Source organism: Miscanthus floridulus, chromosome 18, assembly GCF_019320115.1.
Source record: "Miscanthus floridulus cultivar M001 chromosome 18, ASM1932011v1, whole genome shotgun sequence".
Taxonomy (NCBI): Eukaryota; Viridiplantae; Streptophyta; class Magnoliopsida; order Poales; family Poaceae; genus Miscanthus; species Miscanthus floridulus.
In genome coordinates, this window is record NC_089597.1 from 17271204 (window position 1) to 17292343 (window position 21140).

A 21140-nucleotide genomic window follows, 5' to 3' on the forward strand; every position below is an offset into this window, starting at 1 on the left:
GATAATAAAAATCAGAATGGGGCGTTCCTAGAGTTTATCTTACCCGCTACCATGGCATCAGACTCGGCCAGCCACGCTTGGATGGCGCTGGCCTCCTCCTCAGCCACATCAAGGGCGGCCTGAGAGACCCCAAGGCGAGTCTCTAGTTGGTCATTCTCCCAAGCCGCCTCAGAATAGCGATTCTGAGCCATCCTCCACTCATGAAGGTAGCACCGGGCGTCGTCGCCATTATAGGAGTCGGGAGAATCCGACGACCAGGCCGGCACAGAAGATGTGATGTTAGAAGGCCCGCTGGCCTTGGGAAGAGGACGGAGACTGTCATTCACAACAAACCTGTAGGTGAGTCAAAACTGTTCGTCATCATAAACAAGAAATGTCAATCTCACCTCATGCGTCGGAGACACTGGTTCATCGGCATATTCTCCTTCGGGATTTCCTCCGCTGCACGCTTGCCTCGGTTGTCTTCGCCGGTCATGAAGGATGATTGGATCTATGAAAGGGAGAAGAAAAACTGCTATAGGGTTTGGGCAGGCGGAGAAGAGCAAAGGAACAGTTGCGAGTGGAGAAGTATTCAAGGCCGAAACCATCGACTGGTATTTGAGGACCTGAAGCGAAGAGGAGGACGCCTCAGGACGTGTAAAAGGCAACCACAATTAATAGAAGGAGAAACGCCACTTCATCAATGTCAAAGAGAATACGGCGCTAGATGACTGAGGATAGGAGATCGAAGGGCTCTCTGAATAAAGGCCATATTTTTAGACCTAAGTGGGATTGAGATCGGGAGTCTAGAATCGGCTATTTTAAAAAATCAGCACTTTAGCCGAAACGGATGTGATCAATCGATTGTAGTGGTTCTTTAAGCCTCTTGCCTGTTCAAGTTCCCCTTGGCCAAAAGGTTTTCACGATCAAACAAACCCCTCTGAGCCTGTTTCACCTTCAGGACCTGATCTTCAAAAAAGTAAAAGGAAGACGAGACTCTGGGGAAGGCTGAGAATAGGTTGCCCTTGATGACCAAGAGCAAAGGAGCTGATGTGATCGCCTTATGAACTTGTGCATAGATGCAATGCAGTCTTTCCTTAGGAAGTTCAAATTGGATCAAGACGTGTTATGTTACAGAATGATTTATCAGCCGAAGTCTACCAGAATTTTGTGATGGATGACTTAAAAGACTTGAGTTGCCTTTGGCTGCAGGCTCTTGAAAAACATTGAAGCCAATAAACTGAGAGTTGCAAAATATTACAATAAAAAGGTCAAGATTAAGCAATTCTCTGAAGGAGACTTGGTTTAGAAAGTAAAACTGCCGATCGGGTCAAAAGGTGGTAAATCCGGCAAATAATCACCTAACTGGGAAGGACCTTATCGGATCAAATGATGCTCACCTGGTAATGTTTATATTTTTAGAAATGCTGAGAAAGGAAAAGGAAGTCGGTAGAGCAATCTGATAGGGAATATTTGGAGGAATATTGCCCTAACATTTGGATCAATACTTGGCAACCAATTTATTCGGTTGTCGGCTCTAATAGCCGATATCAGAAGGGTATCACTTCTGGTACGAAAATAAACCCAAAGGGGTAAAAGCCAGTACAATGTGTATCGCCCGTAGAAGCAAAGCAAACACAGATAGAGTGATGCGTATAATATAAAGTACGAGACAAAGGAAAGATCACTCAAGACGGGGAAACTATTTGCTAAATATCACCTATTACAAGTTATGGTCCGAAAAACACTTTGCCTACTACATCATCGGCCAGGGTGTTGAAGGCTATGGAGTTGGCGGCGCTAAGGAAATCCTCAACCAAGCGTTCATGATCCCTAGGGTGCACCATGTCTGGAAAACCATGACGAAGAAGCCGAAGATTGTAGCCAGAACGGGCTTGTGTAGCAGCCAACGCCGTGGCAGCACCATGATGAACACCATGAAGAGCGACCTCTCTGACGCGGTTCGGGATGTCATGCAAATGAACCACTAGAACGGCGCCCCTGGCATTGACGAATCCCGCCGCATAGTCTACAGCTGATCGGAGGCTTTCCAATTGAGTGGACAGATCTAAAGGGGTTCAAAAAGGAAATGATCAGAATTCTTAAGATGAAATTAAGAAGAAGTAAAAGTTATGATATCTCACCCGCTATTCTGGCCTCGGCTCTAGCCAACTTATCCTCCATAGAATCAGCCTCGGGAGGCGATCGACATCGAGCCATGGCCAGGGTTGATTCTGCAAGAGAGAAACATTCAGCGAGACCCTGGCCATGACGGTCAATGGCGGCGAGAAAGTCGTCATTGTTAATCCGTCTCCTCTGATAGCAGGGGAGCTGGTGATGAGTTGGTGCTGCAGGTAACCCCAAAGGCTGAGCAGAGTCGGCCCTCTGCTCTGGAACAGTAGGAGCATCCTGAGTTGTTCTCCGATCCATAGCTGTAACCTGTATATATAGCCCAGGAAGGCAAGAAGATAGATTTTGCCGGGGGTGTGAAATTGAAATTAGAGACGGAGACGGATCGACACTCTAGGAATTCAGGGGACAGATAACGGAGAGGTAACAGATTCGAACTTATCGCTTCCCCAAATTACGAAGTATCGTGGGATGGATATAAAGAATTTACATGGACCAGAGATCAACCAACCAAGGCTTCTTTGGATTGAAAGGAGTCTGGATCCCCACAAGGCTGAGGGTCATCGTAAACCAAGTCACATCGGTCCATCAATAAGATTATGCCAAAGAAAGGGAAAAGGCCGCCCAACAGATGCCCGACTGATTCCTTGGTGAACTGTGGGAAAGAAACCTATGGCTTTCATGGTGGGCATTTGGTGGAATGAACAAGGGAAAAGTGTCCACACATTTTAGCCCTTGCAAACACTAGAACAGGTCTACAAGCATGGTGAGAAGACAAAGGTGACATCACAAGACTTCTTCTAGCCGCAGTAGCTGATCCTCTTGCTCGACAATGCGCTAGAATGAGTGACACAATCACCCTATGCACAAGAATTCTTCTAACTGCTCAAGATCTTCATAGCAAGAGAATGGACCATGGAGGGTCCGGCGGAACTAGAGGCGCTTGAGAGGGTAGATGGAAGAAAAACATGGCTGAAGTGTTGAGTTACTCTCGCCAGTGTCGGATAGGCATTTTATAGCCGACCCGGGAAGATGAATCCTAGTGCCCGTGAAGCAGTGACGCTCTTGTAAAAAGTTTTGAGGCATAGGCTCATGAATGGACACAAGCGGCGACAAACAGTGGACCCCAGATCAAGGTTCTCTACCCGTGACTATGGACCAATCAGGGATGTAGACATGATAATTTTGGAATAAAATTACTTTTATTCCAAAATTGGAGGGCATATGTTTACACCAAAATTTAGAAAAAGGGTCTCAGGGGCTTGAGAGCTCCCAAAATCATGTCAGCAAGGGATCAATTGCGTGCAGATCGAAACCAGCTGATTTGGATGCAGCACTAGAATCGGCTTTCTTCAGATAGCGCCAACAGATAACGACAGAGGCTGGGATCGGCGCTGGGACGAGACATGCTGAACTCTACAAAAAGGAAAAGATTAGAGTCCAAGTTATCTTAAATTAGGAATGTTTTCATTTATGCCAAAGATTGTAACAAATCATGCTCGAGTAGGATTCATGTTTAGACTCTGGGTATAAATATCAAACCCCGACTATTATAAAGAACATCAATCAATCCAATATACAAGTTATTTACTTTTTCGGCTCTGGCCACCCCTTAGGAGTAGGAGTTCTTCAGCAAGTATGGCTACATCGATCCGGTCGACCTCCACTGCTTGTTGTAAGTACCGTCATGGCTTATACCTCTGTTCGTACGGCTGCATCGATCCGGTCGACCTCCACTACGACTCTAGTATAAGTTAGTTATCGATTCTTGTCTAGTTCAAGTATGGCTGCATCGATCCGGTCGACTCCCACTACATGAACTAGATCAAGGTCAAGTTATCGGCTCTACCTTAGAATGGCAGTCTTTGGTAGATTCATTAAGTTACCGATATTGCTTGTTGCTTTCATTGTTTATCTGAATTATAGCAATATCACTCTGCCCGATTGAGATTGATCTAGATCGGCCTTATATCTTTTCAGCCCATCCTTTGTTAATCTAAAACTGATCTAATCTATACATTAAACGATGAGTTATATTTTATCGGTTGTTTTACATCAATCTTGATCGTGCATAGCGTGTGGTTAAAGCATGTTGCGTCTTGAGTAGATTTATTGGCTAGCGAGAACCGTTCCATGGTCCGTTATCACGGTCTGTGTGATTCTACCTCACACCCCATTGTTAGCACCGTAGAGTGGGGATTGTTATGTGATAGATCTATTTCTGATAAGACATGACTTTAGCTGTGCGTTATGCCTAAATCGGTTGTTTTAGCCGATATCGAATGCTTTCACGAATAGTTCGCATCACGAGACCGTTGAAGTAAAGATAGGTTGAAAGATATGTTAGCCTTATGATCTTATGATTGTATTACGGCCTATATGATTCTGTCTCATGCCCCACTGATATTAATAATGAGTTAGGGTCGTCGAGTCTACCGTTATTTCTACGTCCTGCATGATTCTGCTTCATGCCCCACTGGTCATAGCGATAGATGAGATCTAACATATTCATTAGATTTATCTTTATTAAACAGTTAAATGGTGTTGAATTATTTCTTTATATAAAAAAAGGTTCGGTTACTTATAATCATTGGCTCAGCATAAACCGATCATTGTTGATATCTTATTGTCATTGATTAATATTTGTTTAAATCATGACATTGAATGATAACCGATTCTTCTTGTAGAACACAATGAGCTTTAACCGATTTATTCTCATGAATATGCTGGAATCGACTATTTAGTCAATCTCCTTTCATATCGGCTCTTATAGCCGCACATTCGGGACTGTCTGGCAACACCGGCAAGTTCCGCCCTTAATTACTGATGAACTTTCTCTCTTTGTCAATTACAGGGTCAAATTGACTAGCACGTCTCGGAGGAGAGTGCGTAGGATCGACCACCTCTGTGCTGAAGCTAGGCGGATCTACAGCTCCATCGAGCAGACCCTTCTGGCTTGCTGCATGTGTCCTCGGCACGGGACGAAAATTCTGTGTCAACACACGTATATCATCGTTCCGAACTCGGTCCATTCTTGTATGACCGCAAATCCATCGCAACATACGTATTTTCGCAACACTTAGTTGTTGAACATGTCGAATCTTTGTAGGCCAACATTCTGCTTTATACAACGTAGCCGATCTAATCGCCGTTTTATAGAACTTGCCTTTTAGCTTTTGTGGTACCCTCTTGTCACATAGAATGCTAGAAGTTTGTCGCTACTTGATCCACCCTGCTTTGACTCTATGGCTAACATCCGCATCAATATCTCTATCCCTATGTAGCATCGATCCCAAATACCAAAAGATATCCTTCTTATGCACTACTTGACCTTCCAAACTCACATCTCCCTCCTATACAACTCCACCAAAGTCGCATCTCATGTATTCGGTTTTAGTTTTTTTCAATCTAAAACCTTTAGACTCAACAGTCTGCCGCCATAACTCTAGTTTTCTATTTACTCATGCCTGGCTTTCGTCCACTAACACTATTTTCACTATAATATTTCTTATGATCTTTGAATAATCAAGCTTCAATTTCTAGTAATTATTTTCACTATAATATTTCCTGTCAGACCAAAAGTAGTCCATCTGTATATGGACGACCACAAGCAATAACATTTTTTTCTTCGGTGTACGCTTGCTGTGGCTTGAATGCTTTTTTAGCTGCCTGTGTACGCTGGCCAACGTCATGGCCGAGAACAACTTTGCTGTGTACGTGGCAGTATGCCTGGCATTAATGGACTAGACTAGACACATCTACGTACTTGTTTTTTTTTTTTTGTAATTTTTGTTGGTCAAATCAAATTAAAGTCGTGACAAAATGCGGCCTAAAAATTGATATTTTGTTTTTGATGGAGCCAAAATATGGCTAGTGCCAAAATCTGGAGTAGTAAAAAAATTTAGATGATAATAACCAAGCTAATTATAGCAATATTTTAGCATGACATGTAGGGTCCATGTGTCATAGTTTTTTTCTCCAAGTAAATATGGTCACGTGGGATCTTGTTTTGTAGCTACCACACCCGGGGTGGGCTGTTACCCACCGTTGTAGAAAATTCACTCTCTCTCCCTATATATATATATATATATATATATATATATATATATATATATATATATATATATATATATATATATACACGCGCGCGCGGTTATTAACTCTCATCGAGAAATAATGTTGCTAACAAAGATCTAGAAAACAATAAATATTTAAGGTTATGTAGAAATAATGTATAAATAAAAATAAAATCCACCATTATTATTCCTAATTAAAAAACCAAATATTTGAATATTTCTATGCTTATTACTAAAGCATGAAGCGATCTACATTATTAGCAATCAAAGATTAGAAGAAGAAATTGCTAACCTTTTAAAGATTGAAGAGGAAGCCGGCGGCCGAGAGCAAGAACTTGCTCTCCCAACCAAGAACACGGATGAACAATAAGTAAAGACCAAGATTTAACCGGTGTGTCTCGGGCTGAGAGGACAGTGGAAGCAGGTATATATAGATGGGGACCTTTAGTTTCGGTTGGTGGAGCCTACCGGAACTAAATGATCAACCTATAGTTCTGGTTGGAGCCAAAACCCGGGATAAAAGGATAGTGGGACCTTTGGTACCAGTTGGTGTTTCGAACCGGGATTGAAAGGCAACCTTTAGTCCCGGTTTGAACCACAGACGGAGACTAAAGGTCCCTGCTGTAAAAGTCTACTGCACTATCCGTTGGGCAGGAGATTCTAGTCCCAGTTAATGGTTCCAACCAAGACTAAATCTTTTATTACTCCCAGACCAAATTTCAGCCGGGACTAAAGCCAGAAATCAAAAGTCTGTTCTCTGCGCTAGCGTAACAAGTTACCAACCACGACCATTACTGTGTGTGAGTTCGACACGCTCATGGTAATGTTAGCCAAGGCACGCGTGAACAGGCAACAGGATCAGGCGAGGCCTATGACGCTGCTGCACGCGTTGCGCAGACCAAAGGTCACTGGTTATTAGTAACTTCAAAAAACATTTGGCAAGTAGTTAGCACTGTAGCATTAGCCACGGGCAATGACAGTGAAACTGTAAAGAGTAGCAAGAAAGAAGGTGTAGCCCAACACGAGAAAGCGACTTTTTTGTGAGGACGATTGCGGCCGTCTGGTATGTGTGTAACAAGGAAAGTTATACTAACAGATATATTACGTCCCCAAATTATATATACTAAAAAACTGAATAAGGGATCTAGATTCTTCCATCCTCGTACCAACCTTTTAGATTAACCCTAAAACATTGAAAATGTCGTAAGATCCAACGTTCTGAGAGCGAATGCCAACGCATCTTAAGAAATAAAAAAGGATCGATGGTTCAATCATCATGTATAACACAAGTCGCAGATTCAGCATCTCAAACCCTTTGATTTATCAAGTTGGACATGTGGATATTTCTCTACAAGGCCATCCATGATGAGGCCTATGACCTAGAGTTACTATCCCGCACGAAAAACCCAAAAGCACTTTTCCTCTACCAAATACTCCCTCCATCACAAAATAAGTTTTTAGTTTTGTCCTAAGTCAAATTATTTCAAATTTGACTAAATTTATATAAAAAAAAGTACTAATGTTTTTTATTCCAAATAAGTACTATTAAATTCATCATGAAATATATTTTCATATTCTATCTATTTGGTGCCATAAATATTGATGTTCTTTCTTATAAAATTGGTTAAACTTGAAATGGTTTGACTTAGGACAAATATAAAATATCACTTATTTTGGGACGGAGCGAGTAGTAACCACGCTTGCTCTTTTGTTTCTAGGATGTGCATAATTGTCTATTATTATCACTTATTGCAAAAAAAAAATTGTTTAACTTATTTAGGTTGTATAAAAAGATGAATGTGTTTATCTTCTAAGCTTCTTTTTTAAGGGGCCATGCATAGGCGGCCTTATAGGTTTGGCGATGGCGACATACACACACGTGACGTGCATGTTAGTAACAATGGTAAGCCAGGGAGGAAATCCGAAAAGAAGCCATATTTTGTATGGTTCTCTGCAACATTGCAACATTCAGAATGTAGTCAGCAGGTGAAGGGGTCTTAACATGTATTTGAATGTGCTCGAAAGATATTTGCCCGGCCGAGGAGAAGCGGCGGGCAAGAACCTGGTTTTGGTTTTGGGCGAAACGAAACCCATGTGTTGCCTCTCTGCTATCCACTCGTGCATGTATCACGGGATTCCATCACCTACTTTACTACTTCCAGTACGAGTACTTGTCATCACCGTCCAGAGTACACAGAAACTGAAAACAAATGCGTGCAAGAAACAAGGCCAGTAGTTTAGTGCTATGAGATGTCACTAAACTGGATTACTGCCCATGCCTAATCGTGTGCGCAGTGCTCAAACCCAGAGAAAGAAGACCATGCTCTAAAGTTGGCCGACATCCGTGTGCCACTGATGGATGGACTACTGAATGGTCAAAACAATCTCACCAACCGGCCAGTACGACGTAGAGACAGTTTGACCGCAGTAGTACAGAGAACGCAGGCAATATATTACGGCCTTATTTAGTTTCTCCTCCAAAGGTTTACTCAGTATCCCATCGAATATTTAGATACATGTATAAAGTATTAAGTATACACTAAACAAATAACTAATTGTATAGATTATAACTACTTTGCAAGATGAATCTTTTAAACCTAATTAGACCATGAGTTGACAATAAAGTGCTACAGTAACACATATGCTAATAACAGATTAATTAGGCTTAATAAATTTGCCTTGTGGTTTACTGACGGATTCTATAATTTATTTTTTTATTAGTATCTAAACACCCTATATGACACGTCCCTGTGACACCCGATACGATAACTCGAGACTTTACGTCCTGTAACTAAACGAGGTCCCAGTATATACGGAACTGGAAGTGAGCAGTTTTTGGTGGCGTTCCCAGTTTTCGGATGGGCAGGGCAGCTGTGGAGACCACCGACGCCGTGGCGTCTTGGTCTGTGGGCTACTTTGCCTTTCTGCTGCGAGCTTTTGCGCCCCCACTCACTCGAGTAGTGCGTGTACGGCATCGATAGCTTATCCTCCGCTGTCTCCTCCAATTTTCAGATCCAATCCAATCCGGCTGTACTAGTGTCTATATCTAAGTCTTCATCCAAACTAAGCTACTTTTATTGACAACAGAGCTAAACCTAAACTCCTTCCAATTTTGTTTCGCTGCATATCAGTTTGCTATGCATGGCATACCACAGGATTACCACCTTTTGCCATTCTACTGGATAGGCTGGCTACTGGGCTAGCGATAATGCAAAAGGACAATCTCACAAAACTACTAGCTGAGTCGCTGAGGCTCCATGAGGCTTCAAGTTCCTTCGCACATGAATTATTAATTAATTGTTACAGTATTAGTAAACCCGTGTAAGTTTGACACGGTGCATGGATTCCGGACACGCGTCAACAACTAATTAACAAGCCACGGTCACTGCTCCAAGCACGTGCCGTATACGCAGATCAGTGACCCGTTTCGGCTTTCCAGTCCTAGGACTGGAAAAGGTAAATAGTAAAAAATTTAGAAAATATATGTACGTATTGTTACACTCTTTTATGTAGAGGTTTTGTCAAGGCTCTCCGGTCAGAGATGGTAAAAATAGTACACCATCTTTTTCTTTCTGCAACGGCAATGTATATGGCTATGGCCACTACTCATATGAAGATGATTTTTTATCAGAAAAATAGCACATAAAGTTGGTTAATTAGGAACAGAAATTAAATTTGCATTCATTCTGAATTGCCCACCAAAAGTACAAAGTAATTACAACGATATATAGTACTACTGGAGTAATATTACTAGTACATCGATGATGATTAGTGCGCGACTAGAGCGTCAGCCTAGCTAGCAGTTTATTATTCAGTCATCGACGGCATCTTCTTTTTTTGGTGAAACATCGACGGCATCTGGTGCATATACTGACGAAGAGGTAGACGGATGTCTCATGGCCTGAAGAAAGCCGGGTGCAGGCGACCGGTGCCCTGGAAGGAGGTGTTCCTGAGGTGCTCAGGAGCCTCCTCAAACGAGTGCCGTCTCGCTAATGACAATATCTTCTTGTCGGCGGCGATGAAATAGGCCATCCCGGCAACTGTGGAGATGATGAGAGCCTGGCCGGTGGGGTTGATGTTGGCCTTCGCCCATGGCAGCATCCGAACGCTCGCCAGCTGAAACAACAGAGGTTACGAACATGGTGAGGTACATAGGTACAGGCTTATACTGTAACGATTGCATAGGATGGAATTAAACTCACGGTGGGAATCGCGGAGGCGATAGTTGCCACAGCTGCCGCCTTGGCTCCGGCAAGGGTCGCCTCTGCAGACGACATGTGGATACAAAAGCATCAGTTAGATCAGTGTACTACACTACTACTACTGCATATACATAGCGCTTCGAGGCAAGCTTGTTTGAGGCCATCTAATGCAGTATGTACACCAGTACACCTACGTACCTCGCGAGCAGCGCTTGGCGAGGGCAAGCTTCTGGTCAAGGGATGCACGGCTCACCGTCGACATCTGTCTTTGCAGTAGCAAAGGAAAGCTAGTGAAATGGCGAAGGAGCTAGCTCTGTTAGCAGTGAGCCAGTGAAGCAGTGAGTGGCACTGAGAGTACAAGGAGCGAGTGAGGACGAGGACGATGGATGTGTTGCCAGATGCAGGGGAGGCCGGGGATTTATAGGCGGCATGCCGGCATATGAGGACCCCAAACTATCGGCGAGAAGCGGCGGGCGGGCGCGGACGTGGTTTTGGAGCAGCGGCGGAGCCCATTTGTTGTGTGCGCGCTGGGTGGTGAAGTGCAGTGGATTGCAGTTTTCAGGATAGATGCTGTTGCCGTTTAGCTCCTCCTCCTCGTCGCTCTCGATACCAGGGGACCACGCTCTGCTCTGCTATCCTCTCTGCTCGTAGCCTGCAGACAGACGTAGCATTACAGCATTTGCATGGGACTAACTTCACTGTTCACTGGTTCTTGTGCTTGCCACGTCACCAGCCAGTGCTAGATCAGGGGGGGTTAGCTTTTCAGCCTAACCACGTGCAGGTCAAGGTTACAGAACCCCAACCCTTGTGATGAATGATGTGGGTTACTACTAGCTAGCTTCGGCATTATCTGTGTGCTGCTGAAAAAAAGGTTGAAACGAAAAGAGTTACCAACCACAACCACTACTGTGAGTTTGACACGCTAATGGGAGCTAGGTAGCGATGGCACGCGTGAACCACACGCTCAGGCCTTTGACACTGCTGCATACGCTGACCCAAAAGTCATCGGTTATTAGTAAGTTCAAACATTTGGCGAGGTGGTGGCCGTAATTTTAACTAACAGTGTTGTAAAAAAAAAAAACTACGGTGACAAAGAGAGAAGCAAGCCTGTGTAACGACTGACAACAAAGTGACTTTTTCTGAGGACGATGGCGGTCTGGTGTGTTTCCGTGTGGCCCGGCGGTGCCTGACTGCCTGTGCCCTCAGTTTTTGGGGTGGCGCTCCCAGTTTTCGGCAGGCAGCAGCACAAAACCGCAGACACGGCAGACGTGACGCCGGTGGTAGGCGGGACAACATCAGCCTAAGATCGAGTTGTTGTTGCATAGAAGAGCATGCAATGGCCATTCAAAGGTAGAAGAAAAGACGTGAACAAATGGATGGGCATCGGCCGTCTAAGCTTCACCGCTTGATAGTCATGCCTTTTCGAGCGCATGAGGCACGTCCCTTGTTTGAACACCTTATTTTGTATTCTTCTCTATAAGTTGGGAGATCCAAAATATGATATTTGGTAAATGAATGACATGCTTGTATGTATTTTATGTGCTCAAAATATATTCTTTGACAATTGCATTAGGCGAAGAGCTCGTGTCTACTCCCTCCGTCTCTTAACGTGTGTCGTCCTGGGATTAAAATGTTGTCCCTTAATGTCAGTCGTCTGCCTATTGACGCGAGTTCCCAAGTATAGGTTCAGATTCCCACGACGTCACGCGCTGGTCACCCCCTCACACCACCACGCACAAGCCCATGCAGATGTTCACAAAAAAGTGAAGCATTATTGACCTCTCCATTCTATAGTAATCTGCAACTAGGAAAGGCTACTTTATAGGCTTCCTTGTTTCCTAAGCTAAATTCTACAGCGACACACATTTATTTTAGAAACTCTACTAAAAATTGTTTTTTTAATTTCCCAAACACCTTTTTGTTTAAAAAAAAGAGAAATATTTTCTTAATATATATTGGGAAACATTTTGTCATCAGTGAGCGGGAGGTTTTAGAGTTATATGCCGAGTGAGAGAGAAAGAGAGAGAGGAATAACGAAACAGATATATGGGTGGGTGGGCCCATTACCACAATTAATCAAACAAGTTAATTGTCGAGGTCCTTGAGGAACACAAAAAGCAGCGCTTTACTCTGCTTATATAATGGATCGGAGTATAAGCTATAGTTACAACTTTTTGAGGCTGTGAACGCATCGTTTGAGTTCTAGTTGCTGTTGACTACTCGTAGCAGTAGTTTATTCGACGAGGCATCAACTTCACTTTTAGGAGAGTATTATTCACTTTAAGGCGTTGTGTCCACAGTGGCTGTATGAATGTAGTAAGTATACTTTCCACGCGAGCATCGCTTGGCGAGGGCAAGCTTCTGGTCAAGTGATGCACCGCTCACCGTCGACATGCTGGTTTTCTTCTTGTGTTCGCAATGCGACTATATGCGATTGCAGTTGCAGACTGCAGTGTTAGAAGTTGGCTAATGATGATTGAATGAAGCGGCAGTGGGTTGCGACTTCCAGGGCTCAAGGAGGCTGGCCTGTTCGCTTGAACTTATTAGCCTGGCTTATCAGTTATGAAACAGTGTTTTTCTCTCATAACAAATCAGATTCAGTCAGCTTATCATCCACTGAAACCATGAAGTTAGCAACTGTAAGGATGAGCGGACTGTGGACGCCGGCCAGGGAGAAGCGGCGGGAAGAACCTGGTTTTGGTTTTGGGCGAAACCCATGTGTCGGGTTGTGCCGCTCAGCCCAGGCCCTTGATTATCTGGATGGTGGTGCATGCGTGTATCTTGGGATTCCATGTACTTTACTGCTTCCAGTACGAGTACTCGTCACCGTCTAGAGTACAAAGAAACTGAAAAGAAATGCGTGCAAGAAACAATGCCAGTAATTTAATCTGAGATGTCACCAAACTGGATTACCGTGCCTGTTAGATGCCCAACTCCCGATGCCTAATCCTAATCAAAATAATGTGCGCAGTGCTCAAACCCAGAAAAAGAAAGAAAACCTGCTCTAGGTTCGGGCATCCGTGTGCGGTGCGCTAGCTAGTGCCACCTGCCACGGATGGATGTGGAGTGAAGGGTCAAAAGAGTCTCACCAACTAGTTTGGCACTGCTGCGTGCATGCATCACTACCGCAGGCCAACCAAGCTAGGCATGACTGTAGTTCTCTAAAAAAAAGGTAGGCATGACTGTAATAACTTGCCGTAACTAGGCTGTGAAACCGTAAACTCGTGCAGAGACAGAGGGGGCATGCCGCATGCATGCAGATGCAGCACGTAAAAGATTGCAGTTTTTGGGTTGGAAATCAGGGTGGCGCTCCCAGTTTTTGGCTGGCAGGCAGGAGAGGCCACCCACGCGTGGCGTCTGAGAGCAGGCCCAACCGAGGCATACACCCTTGACAGCCCTAGAAAAAAAACTGCATGCTACGTAGGTACAGCCAACTGAGGCCACTCTTCTTCTCAACGCAAGCAGCACCAAAATTTTAATAGGCCCTACAGTGTTCAAAGCACCGGTGGGCAGCGAAGCATTTGCTGGGGCGTTCTTTTCAGGGTTAACTGGATTCATGTCATTACAAATTCTGCGTTTCTGAGAAATATCATTACTATTCATCTATTTAGAAACATACCATTATAATTCGTGGTCTACTTGAACCGTGCCATTTTATATGCACAGGACGATGTTGGGTCCACCTACAGGTCACCGTATTTTAGTATCGTCCAAAGTAACACTTTCTTCACCCTCTCTTCTCTGCTGACAGTGGGCCCAAACCGTCAGATCCATCTTCTTCCTCTCTGTTCTCTCCCGTGCACACTGCCCCTCCCGCGGTGTCCACCCGCGCTCGCCCCTCCCGCGGTGTCCACCCGCAGTCTCACCGCCAACCGCGCTCGTCTCTCTCGCCGGCGGCCCACCACCATGGGGACAAGCAGGGCACCACTGCCGAGCAGGGCCTCGTTCGCGCACCTCGCTGGCCACACTGTCGTGTACAGCGTACTCGTCAGCGCATCTCGTCGTCTCCTTTATACTGAGTCGAGATCCTACAAGAAGCTAGCCAAAACAGAATTCGATCCATCCGGGCACTATAATATATCTCTACTAATGCCTAGAAGACAAGCAACGAGCACCGAGCAAAAAAGCTGCCACTCAGTGGCGGCGACCACGTCCAGCAATACCATCGCATTGAACTTGAACGCATCCACGAGCGCCTCCACGACCTCAAGCAAGGGCACGAAAACCTCGCCCCGAGTGGTGGCGAGCTTCTTTCGCAGCGGGTAGCACATCCCCCTCGCGGCGGGCTCGAGGAAGCACAGCACGCCGTCCAGGGCGGCGGCAGGCGCGGGCGAGTGGAGAGGTGAGGAAGAGGGCAGCGTGAGCGGCGGACGCGCCTGCATCCACGCAGCAGAGGAAGCGCGCCAGGACCTTAGAGTCACGGAGGCACGTGAACGCGCCTGGGCGGTGGAGGTGGTGCGGGCTGGCGCTGCCCGCGAACTGCTGGTGTGGGGCCACGGGGCCAACGAGCACCTGCACGACAGCAGGGCCAGCGAGCCCGCGGACACCAACCCGGCAGTGGGGCTGGCAAGCGGCACAGACGAATGTGGGTGCAGGAGCGGGAGGAGATGGGTTCCGCCATGGCCATGCCATGGGAGAAAGAGGAAGAAGATGGATCTGACGGGTGGGGCCCACTGTCAGCAGAGAAGAGAGGAAGAAGAAAGGGTTACTTTGGGCAATACTAGAATATGGTGACCTGGAGGTGGACTCAACTTCATCCCGAGTGTATAAAATGGCATGGTTCAAGTAGACAACAAATTATAATGATATCTTTTTAAATAGATGAATAGTAATGATATTTTTCAAAAACCCAGAAGTTATAATGACATGAATCCAATTAACCCCTCTTTTTATGCCACAACGCATTGCCCGTTGGTGGCTCTGCCATTTGTCAGGTGAAGCCGTTGGTGCTTCTACAAGACGCGCTGACAGCCTGCGGAGCTTGTACTTGTGCTTTTTTTGTTCCACGTGGCATAGCCTACCTGGCCTGACAAGACCACAATCCAGCATGGCGCGTTGTGTCCGGAGGACGTTCTTAATAGCAACTTTCAAATAGATAGCTATATTGGATTTAGAAATAAAAAAAAAGAACACGATAGTAGAGAGTTATTTGAGCTGTGAGAGAGTTGTTTCTAGGAGATCGTGCTAAACTACTATTTGAGAGTCTATAGTTATTTGATATCTCTCTCTGATAGCCAATAGAATTATTTCTACACTAGCTATTTTGAAACCATTGGAGACACTCTGAGCGTCTCGGTCTGTGGACTGGGCTGCCTGGTGCCTGTTGCTTGCGTTGCGTGCTTTAGCGGCCCCACTCAACGCTCAAGTAGTACGGCACGGATAGCTTAGAGCAAGGCTAATAATATAGCCAGTTGCTAATTGTATGGATCCTTACAACTTACCTATCAGCCCACTCATATAATAGTTACATCTTCACAATCAATACGTGGTCCACTTATCTCTCTCACATAGTTTATTGGTTCTTGTGTCCAAGCCGGCTGTAAGCTTATAGTCCGCTTCTCCTCTCTCTCCTTCCCTCTCTCCTCCACCTTAATATTTAGTCTGCTTACAGCTGAAAAGCTCTAGTTTGGTTTTGATGAATTGATGGAATCCTAAGTGCTAACCTAGTTTATCAAAGTGATTATGAAATAGGTAGCACTACTCCAAGTGGTGAAGCAAATGAAGATCATGACGGCGTCAAAAAAAATAAACATCATGACATGATGATGGTAATTCCATGATGATGATCAAGTGCTTGGACTTGGAAAAGAAGAAGGAAATGCAAAAGGCTCAAGGCAAAGGTATAAATGGTAGGACCCTTTTAGGTTTAGTGATCGAGATACTTAGCGAGTGTGATCAAATTTAGGTTCGATAGCCGTACTATTAAGAGGGGTGAAACTCGTATCGAAATGCGGTTATCAAAGTGTCACTAGATGCTCTAACTCATTGCATATGCATTTAGGATATAGTGGAGTGCTAACACCCTTGAAAATATTTATGAAAAATATGCTAACACACATGCATAAATGTGATACACATTGTGTTTAGCACTTATGAGCAAGGGTAAGAAACTTCACCGGCGGAGTGTCTACCCGTAGAGTGCGGACATTCCGACGGTGCCACCGGCGCATTGTACATAAAAGGCAGGGTTTCACATAGTGCACCGAACGCTGGCCTCAACTAGACCGGTGCGTCCGGTCAGTGGAAGCAGTGAAGACGCTGACGTCGGTCTTCGACCGGATGCTGGGTCACTTCGTGACTGGACGCTGGCGGGGTGCGTCCGGTCCTGCTAACGTGGCAGCGCACAGAGGAGACAATGAGTGACCGGACGCTGGGTGAGTCCGGTCGGGCATGACCGGACGCTTTCGGTCGTGAGTGGAGGCTTACTGGAAGTGACCGGACGCTGGGATCCTATGTCCGGTCATAAGTGATCGGGCGCTTAGTATTTGAAGAGAGGGATGACGTGGCAGTCATCCGTTGACCGGACGCTGGTAGGGTGCGTCCGGTCGATCTGACAGGAGCGTCCGGTTACCCCGAGCAGTGCCTAGTGAAGGGGTACAACGGCTCTATTTCATGGGGGCTTTTATTTAAGCCCCATGGCCAGCTCTAGCTCACTCTCTTCGCCATTTGTATTGACATAGCAACCTTGTGAGCTTATCCAAAGCTCTCCCACTCATCTCCATCATTGATTCAACATCTTTGTGAGATTAGAAGTGAATCCAAGTGCATTGCTTGACTATTTGCATCTAGATGCACTTGGTGTTCGTGTTTCGCTGTGGGATTCACTTGTTACTCTTGGTGGTTGCCGTCACCTAGACGGCTTGGAGCAGCGAGGATCGTTGAGCGGAGGTTGGTGATTGTCTCCGGCTCCGATCGTGGTGATTGTGAGGGATTCTTGACCTTTCCCTAGCGTAGAGCCAAAAGGTACTCTAGTGAAATTGCTCGTGGCTTGTGTGATCCTCATCTTGTGTTGGTTGTGCGGCACCCTATTGAGGGTTTGGAGTGTGATGCCAATTAGCGTGTGAACCTCCAAGTAAGTGAATCGCCACAACGAGGAGTAGTTTACCGACAAGCAAGTGAATCTCGGTAAAAAATCATTGTGTTCATCATTTGATTCTGAGGTGATTGGTATTCATGGGTACTCATTGTTGTGATTGATTGGTTCATTCCTCGACTCGACGGTATAACCATCTTGCTCTCTCTCTTTATATTACCGCAAACTAGTTGTCAAGCTCTTTAGTGTAGCTAGTCGTGAGAGCTTTTTAGTTTGGTTAGTATGGCTCGTTAGTTAGCTTTTGAGAGCACCCTAACTTAGTGTAGTGACATAGCTATTGTGTGGATAGAGATTATAGAAACTAGAATTGTGGTAGCTGGCTTGCTTTTTTAGTAGGCTAGCGCAACACTCAATTCACCTCATATTTCTCTAACCAGTTTGTGAAGTGTTGTTGTAGAAAATTTTAATAAGCTATTTACCCCCCTCTAGCCATTAGGACCTTAGAATAGCCTCTTATTATACTTGTTCTTATCCTCTGCTTTCTCTCCTATGATTTTTAGATCCAATCACTATTGTGGTGTGCTCCTTGCGTACCTGTTTTGGGATGAGAGAACTTGCCGCACCGCAGCCACAGTTTTGGCCTTTTTTTTGGGGGGGGGGGGACGCAGCAACCGAGCGGATCAGCCCGTTTCAAGTGGTGAGAGTTGCTGGCCAAACTGCTATTTAGGCCTGTTTGGATTGAAGTTGCTAAAATTTAGCCAGCTAAATCAGTTTCTAAACTTTAGCCACCCCTGTTTTGTTTGGTGAACTAAAAGAGGCCTTTTAGTCCCTTTTAGTCATGGTGTTTGGATACAAAGTGACTAAAAGGCACTACTACATAAATCTTAATGGTGACATGCAAAAACGATTTTCTGAGGCCGGCATCTCAACCGCCTCTAATTAAAGGTCACGGTTAATCATGATTTACACAGGCGGTTGAATATGCCCACCTCGGTTAATCCAAATAAAACAACAAAAAAGCCAAGACCCACCTAGATCTGGGCCGCTAGCATCCACACCATGCCATCGCGCCGTCGGTCTGCTCCTCCCCGCCGTGCCGTACTTTGGTGGTCGCGCCGAGCTCCTCCACGGCGAGCTCCTGCGCGCCGCCGCCGCTGCTCCTGCTGGACGTGCCGCCTTGACATGAAGAGAGGGTGAGCGAGATGGAGAGGAGAGAAAATGAGAGAGGGAGCCGCCGGATCTGCCTGCTCACATGCTCCTAGCCCCGCGCTTCCAAGGGAGAGGGAGGGACCGAGGGAGCCATACCTAAGGTGGATCTGAGCGGAGGAGGTGTGGCGAGCCCGACGTCGAGGAGGAGCCCGCCAGCCGCCGATGAAGAGGGAGGAAGCAAAGTCGTTGGATTTGAGCAGAGAGAGGGAGGGAGGGAGGCCACCAGATCTGAGCAGAGGGATGGAGTGAGGCCATCGGATTTGAGCAGAGAGAGGGAGGGAGAGAGATCTGCACGGGAGAGGGAGGGAGGGCGCTGCTCGGCTTAGAGAGAGGAGTCGCCGCTCGTCTGCACGGGTGAGGGATCCGCTTAGGAGGAAGCCGTCGATACTCTAAATTCATGTATATATACGAAGAGCTATCGGGCCTCGCCTGGGCCAGCTGGGCCTCGGCCTTTTTAGGAGGTGGGCATTATAGTGTGCCCACCTCCGAAAATGGATTTACGGATGACCGCCTCCGAAAATAGTCTATTTTTGGAGGCGGTTGTCTTAAGACGCCCGTCTCCGTAAATGCATTTTTGGAGACGGGCAAAAGTGACCGCTTCCGTAAATAAAAACGCCCGCCTCCGTTAATCGCTCAGCATTTTCTGAGTTGGTTGAATTTTGTGATCGTCTCCATTAATTAAAGTGCAACGCCATGCAAAATCAATCATGTAGTAGTGAGGTGAGGTAGCATGGGCTTTAGTCCCATTTAGCAACCCCTTGGTGACTAATTGGCTAAATGCCCATTTTATCCCATTTTAATCATAGTATTTGAGTAAAAAGTGACTAAATGAGACTAAAATTAGCCGGCTAAAGTTTAGCAGGCTGACTTAAACCAAACACCCTTTTAATAGGAGCTGTAAGCGTGTGGATGATACGTTGCTGCACTCGGAGCAGGAGAGGCAGCAGCTTTGTCGTCGTCTCACAATCACAAAACTGTGGTTAGAGAGACACAGGATTTTGTGATATATTCCTGGTTGGACCGATTATCCTGAGTGAGGGAGTTAGGTGGGAGTATCAGCAGCACCAAAGTAATCTATCGATCTAGTCTTCTAGTCTTGGAGTAAAAGGTTGGAAAGCGTCCCAGAAAAGTGTAGTGGACTAACGCGCGTACGTACGTATGGTGCATCAGCACAATATACATGCATCTGTTTATTCATCAGCGACGACGAACTTCTTGAGATACCGTAACCACAAAGTTAATATGGCTTAGTTAGGGCAATACAATCAACGTTTCAAGGTCGATCTTGCTAGTAGTCAAGTCAAATTTCAAGACGAATTTGCTAGTATAGTAAATCAATGGATCTGCAGTGTTGCATTGTTTGCATAGATTCGGCGTCGACCTGCCTGCGTTAGCAGAGACGCAGAGTTTACGTACAAGGGGTTTCTCGGTGGAAGTGGAACTTCAGCCAGCAGCGACGTCACTCACTGATCGACCTTTTCCCGTTCTTTGCAGGCGTGGAGCCCACAGGATATGAGGCCGTGTTTGTGTGGGACCGATGAGTCTGCGACGGGCGCCACGTCTGCGGTTTTGTGCTGCGCTGCCTGCCGAAAACTGGGAGCGCCACCCCAGAAAACTGAGGGCACAGCCACCGGCGCACCGCCGGGCACCGAAACCACACACACCAGACCGCCATCGTCCTCAGAAAAAAAGTCACTCGATCTGTCTTGTTCGGACTTGGGACTTGGGATATCTCTTTACACTTTGACAGTCACGGATCGGATTCACCCTAGTTACGGCATTGTTAGTAAAAACTTAAAACTACGTGCACGGTTGCCAAATGTTCGGACTAACCACTGAATTTTGGTCTGCGCATGCATGCAGCAGTGTCCAAGGCCTATGTCACGCGTGCCGTGGCTCCCATTAGCGTGTCAAACTCATCACAGGAGCGGAGTGGTGGTGGTTGGCAACTTGTTACTACTCTTTTCTTTTCAACCTTTTTCGAGTAGCACACAGATCCTGAAGCTAGCCTGTTCGCTTGAACTTATCAGATAGAATCTACAGTATTTTTCTCTCACAATAAAATAGCTTCAGCCGGCTTATCAGCCGGCTTTAATACCAGCCGAACAGACCTTTCGCTCACCTGCACGTGGTTACGCTTAATTAAACGGTAACCCCTGGTGGCCTGATCTAGCTAGCTAGTTTAACGAGGATCGATCATCGACCTCCAAGGCCGGTGAAGTTAGTCCCATGCACATGGTGTCAAGCGACGTCTGTCTGCACTCTGCAGGCCAGGACTCAGGAGTGGATAGGGAAGCGTGGTCCCCTGGTGCTGGTACCAAGAACGAGGAGGTGGACGGCAACGGCATCTATCCTGAAAACTGCATGCAATCCGCTGCACTGCACCGGCCAGTCGGCCATACCATGGACACACGTGAGCTCCAAAACCATGTCCGCCCGCCCGCCGATCGTTTGGGTCCCTGATGCCGCCTATAAATCCCCGGCCTCCCCTGCGTCTGGCAACACACATCC

The 21140-nt window shown here is 46.0% G+C and overlaps 1 protein-coding gene across 1 annotated transcript; it reads right to left on the minus strand.

Annotated features, from left to right (window-relative positions):
- Positions 1-9841: 9841 nt before the first annotated feature.
- On the minus strand, positions 9842-10777 carry LOC136522775 (early nodulin-93-like). The gene is made up of 3 exons (XM_066516579.1): positions 10586-10777; positions 10388-10449; positions 9842-10301 (listed from the first exon to the last, which is right to left on the minus strand). The coding sequence occupies exons 1-3, from the start codon at positions 10647-10649 to the stop codon at positions 10080-10082; spliced, it is 348 nt and encodes a 115-aa protein (XP_066372676.1). The 5' UTR covers positions 10650-10777; the 3' UTR covers positions 9842-10079.
- Between the last annotated feature and the right edge of the window lie 10363 nt (positions 10778-21140).

What these genes read in the sequence shown, in the direction of transcription:
- LOC136522775 (XM_066516579.1), bottom strand. Translation starts at nt 10,649, where the DNA reads ATGTCGACGGTGAGCCGTGCATCCCTTGACCAGAAGCTTGCCCTCGCC. An exon ending in CGCCAAGCGCTGCTCGCGAG is followed by an intron (nt 10,450 to 10,585) that starts GTACGTAGGTGT and finishes TGTCGTCTGCAG; the next exon opens with AGGCGACCCTTGCCGGAGCC. An exon ending in TCGCCTCCGCGATTCCCACC is followed by an intron (nt 10,302 to 10,387) that starts GTGAGTTTAATT and finishes CTGTTGTTTCAG; the next exon opens with CTGGCGAGCGTTCGGATGCT.